A 19,474-nucleotide genomic window follows, 5' to 3' on the forward strand; every position below is an offset into this window, starting at 1 on the left:
CATTTCTATAGACCCAGACTTCTTTTTGCAACAAGAGGACTCACCCCCAGGCGGCACAGTGGTGCAATGTTTAGCATTGTTGCCTCACAGCAAGAAAATCATGGGTTCAAATTCCGGTTGGCCCGGCCTTTCTGTGTGGAGTTTGCATGTTCTCCCTGTGTCTGTTTGGGTTCTCTCCAGGTGCTCTGGCTTCCTCCCACCGTCCAAAGACACGCGGCCTAGGTTGATTGGTGACCCTAAATTGTACTTAGGCGTGAGTGGTTGTTTGTCTATGTGTGGCCCTGCGATGCACTGGCGACCTGTCCAGGGTGTACCCCGCCTTTTGCCCGATGTCAGCTGGGATTGGCTGGATGGATGGACTCGCCCGCTGCTGGCCGTTTGATAGGGACTGCCGCATTTACCTCCCTTTTCAGACCCGGAGGTTCCTGCTTGGTGTGTGAAGCATTTAGCCACAGTTACAGCCATACCAATAACCAAAGCTGCAGCCATAGCCAAAGAAACAGCTAGAGTTGTTGTCATAGCCGTAATCAGCTCCAGCCATGTCTCCACCCATAGCTGTAACCAGAGCCACAAAGGGGGTATCAGCCCCCAACCAACAATAAGGCAGCCAGATCCAGCTGTCTGATCAGAGGGAATGATAAAAGTATTGCTAAACAGCACAAAAACTCCCCCCACAACACCACAATCTCTGTAGAAAAAATAAAACTGTAAAATTATTCAAACTTAACATATAAAAATATATATTAAAATATAATGACAATACAATAAAATACATTTTATTTTATTACCAAACTAGCAATTAGCACCAAACTATCTAGCATACTAAATGTTGGGAACAATGCTCCTGATGGCGTTGCTGTAATGAATATAAATGAATAAAAAAAATGAATTAAGCATTTGGCTTTACTGAAATAATCTGTTAAAAATGAAACACGGTAAACCTACAGCATCTGTAAAATAATGAAAACGGGTAACAAACGTGTCAGGAATCTTTTTTATATTTAATAGTTTGATGGTGTGAAATATGTCCACTTGTACTAACGTTTTTCATTTCCTCCTTTCCCCCATAATTAGTTTCAGAACCATCTGGGACGTTACATCTTCCATCAAACAGAGGATTTAGTCACACAGGCTCAACTGAACAGACTGCAGAACTCTTTTGTTCCTCGCTCAGTCAAACTAAATCTGAGTAGGCCCCAGTGTTCCTGTGTAGAGCACGACAAGTAAAAGGGAGCCATCAAATTGAGTGCTCTGCAGCCACTTATTTGTAATGTCTGATCTAATATACTGTATTGTTTTTAGTATGTGTGTTGTTTTGATTAAATGCAATTCCTGCTTTTATTCTAAACTGTTGTGAACACTAGAGGATAAACTCCAGCAAACAGCATGATCAGCATGCCTGACATGCCTGCTGTAGACCTACTATAGATCTGGGCCGGTATTTATCAAGCTTCTCAAAGTGCCATTTTAGTCTTAAGTGCTGAGAATTCATGAAATTTACTTAAATTTCTTAAAGCTGAGAATCACCCTTACTCTCCCAGTTATTTAAGACAGCTTGAGAGGTCTCTCGAGTGGTTAGGAGTTGCCAGTAGGTATTTGACGACGCGCAGTTAATAAGACGGGGTCAGACAGTACAGGCATAAACTTTGTCAGCGAGTTGGTGAGGGATGCCATCTCACCACTGACTTTACACAGTAATGCGTTTGCAGTTAAATTGAAGGTGATGATGACGCTTTTGTTTATTTGCCACAGGACAAATGCAGCAATGCTGATGATTTTGGCCGTCCCAACCATCAATAAGCCGAATAGTCGTGGAAACAATTATAGCACTTCGGCTTCAGAGCTCCACACATTGTCACGCGTTTAATTGACTTCCCAACAACACCCCCCATAATCTGACAGAAGCAAACACAGTTCATGCAAATAGCCGGCTTCACAGGAGTAGTAGGCGCATTTGATGCTGCTCATATAAAGATAAACTTTTTTTTAATCTTTCATTTATTAAAGTGTAGGCATGTATCATAATGTATTATCTTGAAAAATCTTTATTGTTAAATGTGTGTTGAATATAAAGTCCTCTCAGGAATTTCACCATTCAATGTGAATTTATCTGAGAATATTCTTAAATAAGGAAATCTATTCAGCGATTGGTCCTTGGCGACATCGTCATCCAAAATCCTCTTTGCGGCACAGCAAAGTGTCGTGAATCAGCACTAAGACTGACACTTAAGATTTAGTCCTACACTTCTCTCAAATTAGGATTAAGATGCTTGATAACTAACTGTTAAGCACAGCTTTGAACCAAGAATTCTTTTACTCTTAAGTCAGTTATTAGCAGTGTTCTTATGAGTAATTCTGAGAAGCTTGATAAATACGGCCCTGAACATTAGCAAATTGAAAACGAAAGCTCTAGGGGGTGTTGCTTCATAATAAATCTTTCAAGGACAGTTTTCTTTAAAATTTTCAGGATAAAAAGAGTTAAGAAAATGATTAAGAGAACATTCCACTTTGGAAAAAATGGTAATGCTACTCTAACAACACCGAGCACTGCAGCCTGTGAATGGGGTCCCTGATTATGAGTATAATAAGGGAACTGATGAAAAACCCTTCTCTCGCTGTCTCTTGCTCTCCCCAGAGCCCTCATTAGCAGCTACTGTGTTACGGTTCAGAAATCTACACATAACTGCCATATTGCCACACATACACAAATATACACATACACACACATACCATTTTGTAAAGAAAAAGACTGGAAGTTTGTGAATGAGTTCCAACATACAGCACAATATTTTTCTAAACCTAGCCAAGTAAGTTTTGTTGCCAAACTGTGACCATTTGACGTTTTCCACATGTTACACGTCATGTGACTTAGATCACGTTGACTTGCAGAATGTACTTCAGGTATGGTATACCCGTCTCTGAACTTTGGGGAATGGTCTGATACGTCATTTTGGGACAATTGACCATCGACCTATTTTGTTAGCCGTTACTTGCTAACAGCTTGTGAACTGAAGCTCTCAGTGTTAGCTACTCTTGTAATAACACTACACTTTGTTCTGCTGCTGTATTTGTCATGTGTCTTAGACATGATCATATGTTATGTAGTTTAGTCACCCAGCCAACATGTTTTGTTCATTTAAAATCCAACCGTTGTCGAATTTGTTGTAAAAGTGTTCCAACAGGAGAAATCCTGGAGGCTCCTAAGACTCCTCTGTTTTTACATCAGCTGTTGGGCTCATTGCAGTTACTTCTTAAGACTCGTTTGTATTTATGTAAATTCTGCATGTGGTCATAACTTTATAACATCTCTAAGATAATGCACATTTGATATGGTTTATGCTGACATAAGGTATTGGCTGTATTAATGTTTATGGGAACAAAAAGAGGACAAAGCTGCTAAGTGAATTTGTGGTTTTCAATATGAAACAAATACACATTATAACCTCCTTGTTTTAAAAACCCGTGCTATAGCCAAATATTATTCACTTTCTTATGGGCAAACAGGACACAGCCAAATCCCTGAAAAGCCAAGGGAAACGCCTTCTGCACATAACAACTGGAAAAAAAAAACTTGAAAGAGGAAATTCCAAGAGGAATTCTAGCTATTAATCCAAGCCACAAGCACTTTGCAAGCACTGCTTTATGGTTGCTTGATTTTCTGTTTTGAAATGGGACTCATGTTTAAGTAACTATTGCTAGCAGCAGCATGTGCTGGAAAGTGAGCAGCAGCAATTTTATTTTACATGTTATACTGTAAAAAATAGTTAAAGTAGAAGTCTGAAGAAACTGCTGTTGCAATACTTTAAAAGTTGTTGGTCATTGAGGTTAAAGTTCCATTTGCACTTTCTGTTGTTTTCTGTTCCTTTCTGTTTTCATTTTCTGAAATGATATTGAGGGTCCTGGATTGGAATCCACTGACATGTGAAAAGAAGAGACGGAAATAAAACTCAATGGATTAATAAATTAGCCTCCTTGTGAACTGTGACTTTATGTCTATTCTGACCCTGAGGCCCAACATTATTCCATTTTTGTCCCACTTACTTTTTATAGTACAAATGTGCCCCAGTATCCAGCTTCATGTGGAAGCACGTGGAACCCTTATGATCCCATCCAGTACATATCATTTTTAAGTTTAGTCTCATAGTGAGTGAAACTCAAGACATCTCGCAGAAACTTTAAATCAATGCACTTTATAGCTAATGTCCGACACTTTTGTTTTGTTTTTGTTGGCATGTGACATCTTAAGTCAAATGTAGTATCTTGAACAACTTTCTTATAAACTAATAAGAAACTAACTTTAGTTAAAACAAACTGGGTTTCTTTTGAGGGAAGCATTGCTAGGGCTAAGAAACCTGCAAGACTTGTGACTTTCAAAGTAGCTTCACAAACACTGTGAGTAGGTGCGCATGGATTTGGCAGACAAGTGAAGAAATCTGTTTTTGTGCCGCAGAGACAAAGAGCAACATGTGCACAGAATATTGCCCTTTTTTAAATGCAAAACAGCATAACTTGCTATTGTCTAGAAAGGAAATAATGTATTGGTCTACCTGCTGTTTCCCTGGTATATTGAGGTACAAGAAAGCAGGTGCTTACTCCTTAGGTCAGAGTGTGTGAGAGACAGAGAGAGGTCCCTCAGGCAGTAGCTGTTCTGGTGCCTCACATTCTCTTCCAGCACAGTTTTGGCTAGTCGCCTGTGCTGGAACCCAGGAGAAAGTAGCTATACACACACACAAACACACAAACACACATACACACGGGAATACAATGAAATTGCTTAGAATAGCACAAACAATAGAGGTATATTGCCCTACAACAAATACAGCAATTACAATGTTTGGCAGGGAGCCAAGGCCGTAGGGCCCAATGTGTGGTGGTTCAAAGAGAGGCCAAGCGACTCTGCAGCAATCAGAGCTGAGTACACTGACAGTACATTGAACACAACCTCCAAACAAAGCAGAAACAACTCCAATTATCTGGTAATTACTGGGAGCTCACGGGTTCAAAAGAGCCACTTCACATCAATGCAGGCACATTTACTGTTCCAAACACCTGTGTCTGATTGCCTAAAAGCTTTCTTTCCAGCAGAAACGTAGTAGTAGTTGCTATTATTATTAATGTCTGTCCCATTCAGATCTGATAGTTCAGTTGTTGTTTTAGTATTTGGTGAAAACAGATTATAATTATCCCAGTCGACTGCACAGAAATGTTACACTAAAAAGTCAATGCGACTCAGTGTTTTTTCTTTTGTAATCAGAACCTCTCCATGGCAACTGCACAAACTCGAGCTGTGAGTCGCAGTAAAAATGATTTTGTTGATTTACTCTATTCAAGGTCATTATGACCTCCTGCACTTAAGTTAAGTGGTTTTATTTACTAACTACAAAGACAATGACTTTAAATGTCCCATTTTGTCCAACCAACAGTCCAAAAGGTTTTCAATTTATAATGACATAAATAAGATAAGGGATAAGAGAAGCCAGAGCCAGTGACTGTACACAGTATACATCCTAAGAGCCTAATAATACATTTTATTCATATAGTACTTTAAAGATACTTGGATTACTTGCATTGGAAATAAAAACTATTTACAGTAAAGATATATAGAAAAATATCCTTCAGTTGAAGGGGATAATCTTAAATTCCAATGGGCATCCATGGGGATAATCTTAAATTCAATGTCATTAAATATCATGGCAACACTAGACACATCACCCCACTGAGCCCTGATGTCCAAACCAACAATAAATTCCAGACAGATTCTGCAGCCTGTGCATGATTAGATTAGATTAGATTAGAAATCTTTATTAATCCCCAATGGGGAACTCATTTGGCACCAGATCACATGAAACAACATACAGCATAAACAGAAAAAGAATAGGTAAAGAATTAAAAAAAACAAAAACCATACACCCATTAAAAGCCTTCTGAACCTTGATTAAAGCTGACTGGTTTCATTGGCCTATAATACTCAGAGGTAATATATTGATTTATTTTACACATTAGGATCCATTTCAACAGTTTCATCCTTCTGCCATGTACGTCACCATTTCTCCTTTCTTGTGTTTTTTTCGTGTGCGGACGCATGGCTCAGAGTTTGCATGGAGGAGCGCACATTCTCACATTAAGTTTGTTTTTATAGATGACAATCTTTGTGTGGGAAGTGCCGTACGCACGTTTTCCAGCCACGTCTTGTGCGAATGCAGTGTTTATAATTGAGACCCCTGGTCATCACCTCAATTTTAGAGACCAACAAAGGCAATGTCATCGGAAAATTTCATTATGTGGCAAGATGACTAAACGATGCCTGTAGTCAGCAGTGTAGAGTGAATAAAAAAGGGGATAAACCATGCTGTGTGGCGCTCCTGTTTTAGTTAACATAATGTCAGATACGTTTTTATCAAATCTGACAAACTGGGGATGTGACAGGAGGTCATTTAATTTTCTTCTTTTCAAAAACACATAATGTAAACATAGATTATCCCTAACATGTGTTATGTAGTTATGAGACCTCACCAAGACAACGTGACATAGTACTTTGAACAGACTTTGTACAGCTGACCATGTCAGCTAATTGTGGCAAATGTGTCACCAACTGGGGAGCTGCAGAGTGCCTCCCGGGGGACAAACCCGTTAGACTGGTGCTCTACACACCGGCCTTCCTCTGTATAGCCTCACTGCAATTAACCAGAAAATAGACAAAACTCAGACAATGCACGAAATGCTATCTTGCTAGGCAAAGCAGTGGTTTTTACCTGTCTAAACGTCTCTGGTATATAATATTTGTTCCAGTTAGACAGCAGTTTCATTTGTGGGGGTTGTTTCCATTCATTAAATATGGTGGTCAGTTTCTAATTACATTTACTCATCTAGCTAACGCTTTTATCCAAAGTGACTTAAAATTGTTATACATGTCAGAGGAGCAACTAGGGGTTAAGCGTCTTGCTCAGGGACACAATGGTAGATGGGTCACAGTGGGGGGATTGAACCCAGGTCTCTCACACCAAAGGCAGGCGTCTTACTCATTGCACCATCGCCACCCCCTTAGTTAATGGTAAGTACTACTCGTCAATAATCATTCATGTAGAACAAGTTCAACATTTCTAAAGTTTGCTGTGGCGAAACAAATTTATTTAGTGTCCTGTCACCTCCAGGCTGTGATTAATCGGTTCAAGAAAAGCTACATTGATGAGCAACTTTACGCCCAACTTTAAGTCCCACTACACCAAAGAGTAAAATGTAGTACTGGTACTGCCAGGGACCCACTTTAAGCACTGCTAATAATCAAAATTACTTCCCAGAAAAGCCGTAGCCTATCAATGGATTACATTCCGACAAAACTGGCCTTGTTATGTTAGCAAAGGTCCAGACGATCCAATCCAGTAAAGGATTTAGTCCAGAACGCATTTTTATATCAATAAATACACACGGACTACTGTTACATAATTTAACTAGAGTTGTCCTGTTGGCCCTTTCCACGGCCTACAATAGCCTATGAGTGTCCATGTAGTCAGGAGGTGCCAGTCCCCTTCTTTTGTGCATACACCGACAGAGATTGTGCTGAGGACTGGCGCTTCACACACATATCACGCAACTGTTAAAAAAATACGCAAGAAGCCCAACAATTTCCAGAGCCACAAGGTGAATCTAATCCACAGCTGGCACCCTACCGCAGAGGAGCTTCTTTACTACCTCAGAGACCTCTGGCAGGGATAGGTTGAGGCTCCAAATCCACAGTCAGGGTGAGCAGTCCAGCAAATTAAATATTTTACAAATAAAAGTACTTCATCATACTGATGAAGGAATAACATCAATTCCCAATTTGACATAAAACAGTCATGTTCATTGATTTCCAACATTGCCACAATGGTCTAACACGTCCTGAGATGCTAATTGGATAGCTAAGTATGCTAGTAAGGCAACATCTTTGGTGGTATGATGGTTGGCTTATATTGCCTCACCGCATATATTGTCATATCTGATAGGTGTTGGAGTTTGCTTAGAATGAACAGATAAACAGCTGCTCAATATCCATAGTTGTTGAAGAGACCAAGGAAAGAGAGCAACCTGGAGTAAATCAACATAAACAGTCTGAAACTGAAAGAGCCTGATTTACTAAGCAGTCAGTTACTCTTGGACTGCCCGTACTGCCTCCAGACACACTGCGAGTGAAAGAGAGCTTGTAAGTGCAGAATTTCTATAGGACCACTGAGCTAATTACAAAATATCTGTTGTCTAGATTTTGTCTGACGGAGGCCCACAGCATGAACCCTTCACAACATAGACAGGTGATCTCTGCAAAATGGAGTGCAAAAACACAGCAGTAATCCCTGCCTAGAACCACATGTTGTAATCAGTTAGAAAGTCACTGCCAGACCTAAAGCTGCTTTATGGCAAAGTGTTTCATGTGTCTACTCACCATCACTGTTGACACACTGCACTTGTGGGATCTGGGTTCCTGGTCCACAATCTTTCTCATTGTCAGGGATGCACTCATCCAGTTTAACCACCAACCAGTCGTAGCAGCTGGGGTCTTCACACGGTATTGCCTCCACCAGGTGGGGGCAGTTCCCCGTCCCGCCCGTCGGCTCATTGACGATCTTCCTCTTCCTCAGTTTGAAGCCTGTCAGGGGACAACAGGCATCTAATGGAGTAAATGAACACAAAACAGCCTCACGCTAATCAACACCCCAACGTCCACCCCCTGTGATCTACTATTTGACAGAATCTAATAAACACATTAACTCCACTTGTGGTCACAGTGTGTCTTTGATGATAAACCGCAATACTACATTTAACGTGACACTCCATTAAGCCTGAAGTTGACAGAAATTCAAAAAAGACCTCACATAATGACTTTGTTTTAATGTTTTTAAAATGCATGCAAGAATTCATTAATTCAGCTGGGGTTTGTTCTCATGCGTGTGTCAGTTCCTTTACTCAAGGGCATGGGATTCCATGACCCAGGTCCTGGGAAGGGGGGATGTTAACTCCAGCCCAGCCAAGGTCACCCATCCCCTAATCCACACTCCTGCTCCAGCATGATAAGGCAGCAGAGCCCTGAAGTGCCAGGTGGAGACTGCGGAATCTCCCCTTTTCAATTTCATTTTTGTCTCCCTTTTCCGCTCAAAAACCTTTCTTTATGTCAGGCAGGTCGGCTGAATGAGTTCTGCCACTGATGAAGGAAGATGAGACTTGGGGTGCAGGGAATTCAATTCTATCAGGCATCACTCACTTGCTATCTGCAGGGTGTATTATGAACAGCTTGGTTGCAAGATAGCAACACAGACTGCTACTGTCAGAGCTAGAGGCTTCCTTTTGTCTGAAGACACATACATGGAAGCAATCATGATCGATCATGTACATGATGTCAACTCAGGATACCACAGCTGTGCAATGAAAAGGTGATGGAGATAATAAAGGTAAAAATCTAAAACAAATCAAAAGCCGTATTCTTTTATTTTTAAATCAAAATCACAATTTAAAAAGGGATAAAATGTAAATGTTTATCTTACATAATTAACAGTGTCAAGACTGTATGAGGGGAAAGAATTCTTCATTTACTTCCCTGGATAATTGCAAATATCATACTAAAATTCATTTAATATACTGAACAAAATTATAAAAGCAACACTTTTGTTTTTGCCCCCATTCATCGTGAGCTGAACTCAAAGATCTAAGACTTTCTCTATGTACACAAATTTCTATTTCTCTCAACTATTGTTCACAAATCTGTAAAAATCTGGGTTAGTGAGCACTTTGCCAAGATAATCCATCCACCTCACAGGTGTGGCATAAAAAGATCGGACAGCATGGGGATTGCACAGGTGTGCCTTAGGCTGGCCACAATAAAAGGCCACTTGAAAATGTGCAGTTTCACTGTATGGGGGGGTCCGGAACGTGTTGCACTGCGTGAGGCAAATGGTGGTCACACCAGATACTGGCTGCTTTGTGGACCCCAAAAGGACAAAATGGACAGTGCAAAGCTTGGTGTTAACTCTGTGGGTTTGTCTCTATGAGTGACATCTTTTATGTCAAGTGTAGAAAAAAATGATTTGTATTATAAGCTAAATGTTAGATTGATTTTTTTCCCCATGAATTGGGGTCTTAATAGTCATCTTGGCACAATTTTGAGATGGTTCCATTAACTATTGCTTCTTAAAAACAAAAATGTTTGAGAGCATGTTTGTTTTGTTGACTTTGTTGATTTATAATAAGTAAGTAAAAGCCACTTCCGATGTCATGATTATATTTAATCTTATATATTATTATTGACAAACTATTAAGTAATGACAAATATATTACCAATTCTTATATCTCACACATTGTGAAAATGTATTTTTGTAGAATCCTGGAAGGACAATTAACAAGCAATGGCAACATTTAATCAGAAACTTTTCCTGTAGAAACATCTTCTGTGAGTTTATACATAACATTTTATTTTAATACTAGAATGTATGTGCAGAGTTAAAATAAAAAAAATAAAAATAAAATCGCTTTGTTGGTCAAAGAAAACCCAATTAGAAATTGTTCAGCCCTAGCTGTTGGCCAAATGGTAGAAAGGTGTGCATTCCTCTGCATAACGTATCATACAAGTACAAAGTATAAACTAGCATTCACCACACTAACATGTTGTAATCACAGCCCACTGATTCTCATGTTCTTTGTCAGGAACAATGCATGATTGAAGCAAGGAGAACCAATTCTGAGTCCACAAATTTCTGCACACACTTGCGTACGTGTGTGCATGTGTACAGTAAACGACAGCAAAAACAGACACAGTGTAGTGAGCAAACGAGCGAGTGGGAGTGGATCCATCATTAAGATGCATGGAGGAGAATTTCCAGCCATCCCTTTCATTTGAGGCGCTTCATTAAGGCAGAATCAACATGCATTAGTCATGGCGGACGCCGCTGTTCCAGGCATAATTAAAGACTGAAGCAGTGACCACGTCACCCCTGCTCATGGATTAGCACAGTGAAACTTATGCTTTCCTTTAGTTCTGCCACAAGGCCAGGATTGTAACTTTGATACTGATACTACATTTAATATTTAATGATTAATACTACTATGAAACCATAGAAGATACATCCAGAAAACACATCCCTCAATACTACAGAACAACAGTGTGAGACGTTTTGTTAAGTTATGTTGACCTGCATAAACACGTGTGAGCAATATATGGGGCTGGGCATTACAAACAATACACAGTATGCAAATATGTTCAGCAACTGACATCCGGCTTACCTAAAATATCAGGAGGATTGGGTACATTAGCTAAACACACCACATGCTATTGTTTTGGTATCAAGTTACACAGGGTGCTTCTCAAGTCTGTTAATGGCATCCACGTTTCCCTCAGTTGCTCTTTTCCTTGTGTCTTAGTCCCGCCCACAGGGGATGCATGGAGAGACGCAAGGAAACCAAGCCAGGAGAGAAGGAATTGTGTTTTTAGAGACTTGAGACATCCTTTCCTGCCGAACCGCCAGGTGAAGCGACGTCTGTTTCTGATGACGGCGTCAGCTGATCACAGCTGGATCAGCTGTCAGTCGGCTCTAACAGCTGGAGAGACTTTTGATGGAGTTTGTGTCTACATACATGTGTACTGTGTTGATACTAATAAAGTCTCACAGTTATCAGTGCAGAGCAGCATGATTCTCTGTTCCCTGTTTAAAATCACCTGCACAGGAATAATTATATGTTACTGTATGTCCTGCTCAGAGGCACAGGATAATTTCTACTGGAACAATGTTTATATTATCTGCATTTATATTGATTCTGATTGTAAAGTTGTTATTGAATGACCCAGAATATGATCTGCTTTCATCAGATGCTTTGGTGCAGTTTAGTGACTTGTCCGACTCCTTATGTGTTTATTATGTTTTATCGTCGTATAGTCAGACTAAACACAGGAATGAGCAGCCTCACATGTGACTGAATAGAAATGACAATAAATTTTGTAAAACATGTTTCTTGCTGACAGACTCTCTGACTTTAAGTAGCTCCATAATAAAAGTTGATGGGAAAAATAAAAGAAATAAGATCTTTCTAATAAATAAATAAAGTTGTGTGTGGGGCTTTTGTTGTTCAGACCTAAAATGAACACAGATTTTAACAAGACAGTGAATCATAAAACCACTCAAATATAAGACTTTGCAGTGATACTTGAGTTTAATGTATCAGATCAGTCCGTTCAGGTGCAGCGTCCAATCAATATAATGGCTACCCAGTAAGGGGGCGTGTCCGTCATTAAAAGACTTCCGCGAAGGATGCACTGGTGTATCCTCGCTCATATCTCCTCAGAGATCGATCCTCGCTCCCGCGCAAATAAAGAGCTTTGGGACGGCCTGCAAGATGGCGGAGCGGAACAACTTCCGGTTCAAGCGAGAAAACAACAAATAAGAGACTTGAGAAGCACCCAAAAGACCGGAGAGACAAGCCTTACCTTCAAGTGTCGACACAGGAAGTGGTAGCTTAACAGCCACAACCTTAAATGTAAAGATTTTTTTATGGCAAATACAGCGTAATGGGGATCCTCTGGCTACTTAAAGGCAGGCATGAAACTGATTGGTGATGACATCGTATCCTCACAAATCAGTGCCAACAAAGAAAATACCACAAACTTTTTTGTCACCGTAATCGCTTGACATTAGTGGTGCAATGGATTGTAGTTGATCTGTGATCTGTACAGACCCCCCCATTATTGCGAGTCATTGCAAAGTTTAACCATCATAGTGTGAACAACAGTAAGAAGTAATTCCATAAATCATAATGCAGAGGTGTAGAGAAAAGATAGAAAAGACATGTGCATTTTAGGATTAACTCTGAAACGCAGTGACTTGGTTAGGGCTTAAAAGCTGTGTGTGGCTTTCGCCTCCACTGAGTAAAACCCCGTAGGCTGCGACTTGGGCATTCTCAGAGGTATAACTGGGACACTGGGCTGTCACCATAGAAATGGATCATCTGATTATAATGTTTACTGTAGCTTCAGTAATCTCTGCTGCCTTTCCTTGGGCACACAGCTCCACTGGCTCACCGGAGCAGCTCCAGTGTCTTCGCTCATCTGTGGCCCAGCAGCCTTCAGTGTTAATAGGCTACTACTTGTGACATGTAGCCAATCAGTGCTGTGGTGGCTGCAGACAGAGAGGGGCTACACCACAGCCAAAGAAGCCATTTTAAACTTAATTTAATCCTAACTTCTTCTTTTGTTTTGATGATAGAAAATGATTTGATCCATGACTCAAAAACATTATATGATCGGAAGTTCAAACCATCAGTTTTGTGATCCGTTGCACTCCCTACTTGATGTAATGTCACAGATTAAAGCATGCAGTTTCGATGTGGTTTTGGCATGTCATTGTCACTTTTGAACAAAGTACTTCCACATTTCATGGAACCAGTTTGTCAACCTGCCAACCTAGTCTTTATGCTATGTCATTTGTGTTAGCAATCTTTGCCCTTAGGCAAAACACATGCTTGACCTAATTTCACATAAAAGGAGTCTCCAGCATCAGGGGCCCTACTTTGATGTCAACACAAAGTTTTTGGATGTAAGTGAACCTGCTTGCAGCAAAGAGGGAAGGTTGTGTTTATACAAAGAGCAATTTTGGTATTCATTTGGTTTGAAATCGCACTTGCATTTATGCTTGTGCTCACATTCAGGGAAGCAAGCATCAAAGTCTGACATACCTACACAATTTCATTAACTACCATACTTAACTATTGACACTGTAATTCTCAAAATTGTTATTCTTACCTTTTTTGGCGGCCTGGTCCTGGCAGTTTTCAAAGGTGCAGGGTCCCCAGGCGCTCCACAAGGACACCTCACACTCAACAGGACAGCTGATGTGGCAGAGCTGGGTGGTGTTCAGGGGGATACCCAGACACAGATCATTGTCCATTGGTCGCAGCGCTATGGAGACACAGACGAGATATGGCACACTGTAGGAATTTTGGTCCACAGTTCTTGCAAAATATGAGTTACTAACTTACACATCAATTTTTAAAGCTGTACAGAAGGCCATGTATATATGCTGTGCAGTGACTACTGTATTTCAACTCCAGTCTTCAAAGTTATGTGAAATCAGTATAGTTTAACAGAGCAAACCACAAAGACATGAAAAAAGAAAAGAGAAAAAGTTGGTCTTTTAGATCTTCAATACCCCTGCCTTAAGAAGCCCTTATCCCCCCAGAAACAAATCTTTTCAGCTTTAAATCAAAGCCAAAGAATCCAAACATTTTACTCTTTCATTCACAACACTCCCAACCCCCAAATGTTCCAAAAACAGACATCTTTGAAACAACAAAGTTTTTTTTTTTAATTTTCACTGCACAGGAGGCCAGTCTTCCATTTGGCCTGATTCTCAGCGGACCTCTGCTGCAAACAGCTGTAGGTGACTCTCTGCAAGGTCATCAGGCTGATGAATCATTCTCTCTGTGCCACAACAGGACTGAAACTCATTCACATGCAAATTGCCTCCACTTGGCCCAAGGTGCATCCTTTAATAGTGTCCCTTAAGTGTGCGTACATGTGGTGGTACACAACAGGTGATATGTCAAACGCTGCCACGTGATTAGGTGCTATTTCATCTATCATCATCATCTATCAGCAAATAATCAATTAATTTTCTAATTCCTTTACACAGCTTGATGTAGTTGTCTTTACAGTAGCTAAACATAGGTATTCATGTAGAGAACAATAAAAACTTGAATTGGCTGATATATGGGACTAATTTTATCGTGTAAAGCTGTCAGATCAGCCATCCAATCAGGCTGTTAGATTGGACCATCCGTTTGGGAATCCTGTACGATTCCCATGGAATAGGAGTGCTAACATTCTGACATGGAAATAAATTTCATTATGTGTCTCCAATGACATCAAATGATCCTTTTACATTTTTATCTACATACACCGCAGGTGCTCTTACATGGAATTTGCCATGTTGAGCTGCCATGTTTCTACAGTAGCGCAAACGGACAAACTGTTCTAAAGAGCTCTTTTCATCACTACATTGAATACAAAAGAAGAAGTAGTAGTAGTAGTAGTCGTCTGGTTTATTAGAAGAGAAGTGATATTTGAACAAATGGAGGACCGCACGTATTATTTAGCACTAGAGCGGACAGAGCGTGCAAAGGGCGGAGTGGACGGTACCTGAGCTGTGGGTTGCAATTCACAACCCTCACTACTAGATGCCACTAAAACTTACACACTGACTTTAAAAAGAACTGGTTGTTGTGTTTAGACCTTTTAGCATTTTATATGGGAGCTAAATGCTTTGTATTGAAATGGGTTTGGAAGTAAAAGCAAAGAGATTGTGGCGGGAGGCACTGGCAATAAAATGTGCAAAATTCTCAACAAATGAAAACGACCTCTGGCTGCAGCCCTGTGTTGTCACATGTTCTCACAGTGCCATTCTAATGCTTCAGAACAACTAATTATTTTTCTGCTTTCTGCACGCTGCCCCCCATTTCATGTATCATTTCTGTCACACCCCACTGTGACTGGCACAGCTGTGAAAAGGTGTGTAAGGACTGTACTGTGTCTGGCTGAGAAGACAGTGATTTATTATTGCACCCTATTCTACTATACCCTACCCGGTTGTGGAGTTCTATATGAACAGTTTGTTTGAGGTCACCCAAAGTTATTACTGTTAGTTTAATACTCTGGGGATTGTGAGTACAAAATTCCATGACATCCCATCCGATAGTTTTTGAGATATTTCAGTCTGGACCGACCAACATCGATACAGCCATCCCTGGAGCAACTCCACGAACATGGCTAAAAATGAGGACAAAGCAAAATAGTCAGTACTGGCTGTGAAAATGGCAAATGCCATGTCATTCTAGAGAGCTGCACCTATACAACTGGGAGGTATTAAAATGCCACTGCACAAACAGGCTCAGTGAATTAGATCGACCTGATGACCTGTTAATGACTATATTCCAACAGGGCCAGGTGTTGTTACGCTAACAGAACATCCTGCTTCTTATAAGCAGCTCTTCATCCCCATGGTTCATTAAGAACATTTGGAGGACAATAGCCTCTTTGTTCTCCTCCCCTCCTTGTCCAGTCTGATCAGCTCTCCACCACCATAACACAGGCTGATTAATGGAAACCTCCACACAGACTGACCTTGCTCAGGTATCCCTGTGCCAGATGGTCTCGTCTTGCCTGTGCTGAGCTTCCAGCAGCCAAATTAGGAACCTCAGAGACGGCACAGCACTGCTACATGCCAATTGCCATCAATAACCTGACTCCCGGTTCCTTTCCAGCCAAGGATTCACAGCATCACAGTGCCACAGCTGTTATACAGCATGTCACACTTTGCTCCCCAAAAGGGTTTCGCATCGGCATGAACCAGAACAGGAACAACAGTCACACTAACAGCATCTTTAAATATCTTGTTATCTTCAGACGAACATGAGAAACTGGATATATGTGCCACGAGGGAGAACAACATGCTAGTTATGGTAAGCACATAGCACTGTAACAAATAGTGATGTTGTCTGAAGTAATCTTTGCATGAGTGGGGCAGAATGTTTGGGCTGAGTACATCCTTTGCTTTCCAACTGTGAGTAAATCAAATCAAGAACGAGCAGAGATCTGGGATGAGTAGTAGCTCCCAGTAATCGGGCGACAACGTGTGTTCACAGATATTACTGCCAGACCATCCTATCTCAGTCACTCTGGGATTTGCCGATCATCCTTGAAAGCAAATTTATAAGATTACATCAGTTTAATTGGCTACAGCTACCTCCACAGAGCCACTTGGCTCATCACAGTGAAATCCTCCACTGCAAATATTGTAAGCCACCTTCAGCACTGACTTCAACAATTTTGATTTTGAATGCATTCTTCATTTGTGCTCTTATCAAGACCACAGTAACTATATCATTTCCGACTTCTTGTGTACTATTTACTAACTCTACGGAAGTGATTGCTCCCACTCTGGGAGGGATCCCCACCAATAGACACAAGCAGTTAGGTTCCATGGAACACCTTAGGAGAGATGTAATTTGTGTTTCAGAGGCATACAATCTTTGACCATGCTCTGCCATTTCCCCAGCTTTGGCTTGTGCACAGTTTTGTGGTTGGTACTTTTTGTGGAACATTTAGATTTTTTTCATGTGAGATGGAAATAAGCACATTTTACTGGAACAAAATCAATCAGATGATTTCTGAAAAGACATTTCCACTGTAAAGTGAATGAATTGGATGCGGCCTAATCAACACAGAAACTGCTGAAATAAGAAAGTCTGCATGAACATGGGGGATGGAAAAAGACTCTGATTTGCATCATGGTTTGGGGAGTGGCTAAAATTATACATGACAGCACAAACCTGTCTGAGAGCAAGGACAGGTGCAGGGTGAAAACAGAAAGAGGATGTGGCACTGCAGCTGAGCTTCTCCTTACCCACCACATCCATTTCACTCTTCTTTCGTCTCACTTTTCTCCTTCCTCCTGCATAGTGACACCTTGAAGTCAAACCCAGCCATTTTTCACCTATCATAATACCTCCATTAATGCTTCCCTGCTTCTACCCAAAAACACTTTCCACAGCAATTACGGTGTTAACATGCAGGCAGGGCGGCTTGGCTCATAACTACAGACACTATTTCCTATCTCACCCTGACAATAAATGTAACGGGGAACAGACTCACTGCTGTAAACAAAATTGGCAATGTGGAATGTTGACACTGAAGGATGAAAGCGTGTGGCTGGTTGTGAGCATCTGATCTGAATAATTTCTAGCAGCAGCCGCCAGTTCTGCCTCCCCAGCCAGATGGACTGAGACTTATTGTGTCAGTGCTGCATGAGCACAGTCGTGCTACCTCTTTCCAGCCTTTGTGTGCTCAGTAATGCCACCAATTTATGTGGAAGCTAATATTTCATCTGCTATCCCCTCTGTGTAGTTTTTGCATGTACATTAGAATATTCATACAGCTCAGTCCCAGATTTGATATGAGGGGAAAACCGCTGTAATTCTTCTCCCTGGTTAACACATGGCTGGTAAGAAGAAGAGGGATATCAGAGACTCTGTGCAGAGCTGGAACAGATGACAGGACTTTGGTGGGTATGTGTGTGTGTGTGTGTGTGTGTGCGCATATTCATGCGTGTGAAATGCACGCCTAAGCAGATGATTCATAAGCCCGTACACAACTTTTTTGTCTGTCGTTCAGCTCTCACAGATGTGATTTAAAGCTGCTTTTGAATAGCCTCTCTCAAAACATGAGCCATTAAACATTCGATCATTTACAAACCCTATTTCTACCTGCCACCCCACTCTCCCCTGATGTTGTTTGTTTGTTATTTGGGCTGATAACAACCCTTGATAGGCAATATGAATTCTGCCTAATTCTAATATAATGATTACTATGCAGTTACTGTGCAGTTGATTACTTGCAAAGTGTCCCAGTATTTTACAATTAAGCAATATTTGTGAACTAAAGCTGGTGTTTTTCAAATCCAGCTTTCTTGGTCTTTGTTAATAGTAATTATCCATCCCTGTCAAAAAAGCATTTTTCCCTGTGTCCCGTTGTGGTTATGTTTAGGCTACTAAAATACTTTGGTTTACGGTTGGGAAAGATTGTGGTTTTGTTTTATTTTTTCAAAAGTAGGCACCTCCTGTCTTTGGTTAAATTTTTAAATAAGATAGATGTCTAGATAGATAGAAGCAGTGGCGTAAGTGCCACCGGTGCAGCCGGGGCATTGCCCCAGGGCCCATCTGATTACAAGGGCCCACGAGGGACAGCAACAAATGCTGCGTGGAACGTGATTAGAGGCCGTCATCCAATAATTCATAATGAGTTGCTGTGCTTTTCTTGATCGCTATTTGTTCTCTAGTTATTGATACACTGTGTCAGCTACTTTGTGTTGATTTGTGACTTTAGGCTGGCTAAAGCTCCGTCTGTTGTTTGATGCTGGGAAAGTCACCTTCTTTGCTCCTGAGCGAGCTGAGGTTGGGTGGGGTATCAGCGCTGGTCTGGACACAGTAGACCTCTCGGGTCTGAATCCCGCCTCCACATAACCCAGTTTGGTTTCCACGCCGACGGTCCTGTTGGCTCAGCAGCACGTCCACCCTGCACTCTGTCCACTCCGTGGTCTTCCAGCTGTAACTGAAGACAGACGTGGACACAACAAGAGTTAGTCTGATACAGTATATCAGCCCCATATTGTCCTTTCTTAAAACAAATTATTGATTAGAACAGCATTGATCAATACACCAAATGTTCTTTCAAACGCTGTCGATCAGTATCAGCTTTCCAGATGAAGACGCAGGGGATAGGATTATTGAGTGTTTGTGAGTTGCTGACATACAAACTATCAGTCTGGTCTATTGGTCTGCTCCAAACCCAATTCTTATTGACCAGGTGCATATATGAAGCTACAGCGGTCAGACCAAAGGTCACTGGATGTTAAGCTTCATTTCCTGTGACAGACCATGCACGGCTTAAGTTTACCAAATCAGTGGTAAT

General features: G+C 41.0%; 1 protein-coding gene across 2 annotated transcripts in view; it reads right to left on the reverse strand.

Moving 5' to 3' along the window:
• The window catches only part of thsd7aa (thrombospondin, type I, domain containing 7Aa), a 158,220-nt gene that overhangs the window by 59,703 nt on the left and 79,043 nt on the right, over positions 1-19,474 (reverse strand). For both annotated transcript variants that reach the window (XM_038725596.1, XM_038725595.1), the window contains exons 4-6: positions 18,933-19,114; positions 13,754-13,909; positions 8,417-8,620 (exon numbers count right to left, since the gene is read on the reverse strand). In XM_038725596.1, the coding sequence (XP_038581524.1) occupies positions 8,417-8,620; positions 13,754-13,909; positions 18,933-19,114 (542 nt within the window). The remainder of the gene's footprint in view (positions 1-8,416; positions 8,621-13,753; positions 13,910-18,932; positions 19,115-19,474) is intronic.

Source organism: Micropterus salmoides, unplaced genomic scaffold, assembly GCF_014851395.1.
Source record: "Micropterus salmoides isolate LMB-PRFRI ecotype aquatic unplaced genomic scaffold, ASM1485139v1 Ms_hic_scaffold_17, whole genome shotgun sequence".
Taxonomy (NCBI): domain Eukaryota; kingdom Metazoa; phylum Chordata; class Actinopteri; order Centrarchiformes; family Centrarchidae; genus Micropterus; species Micropterus salmoides.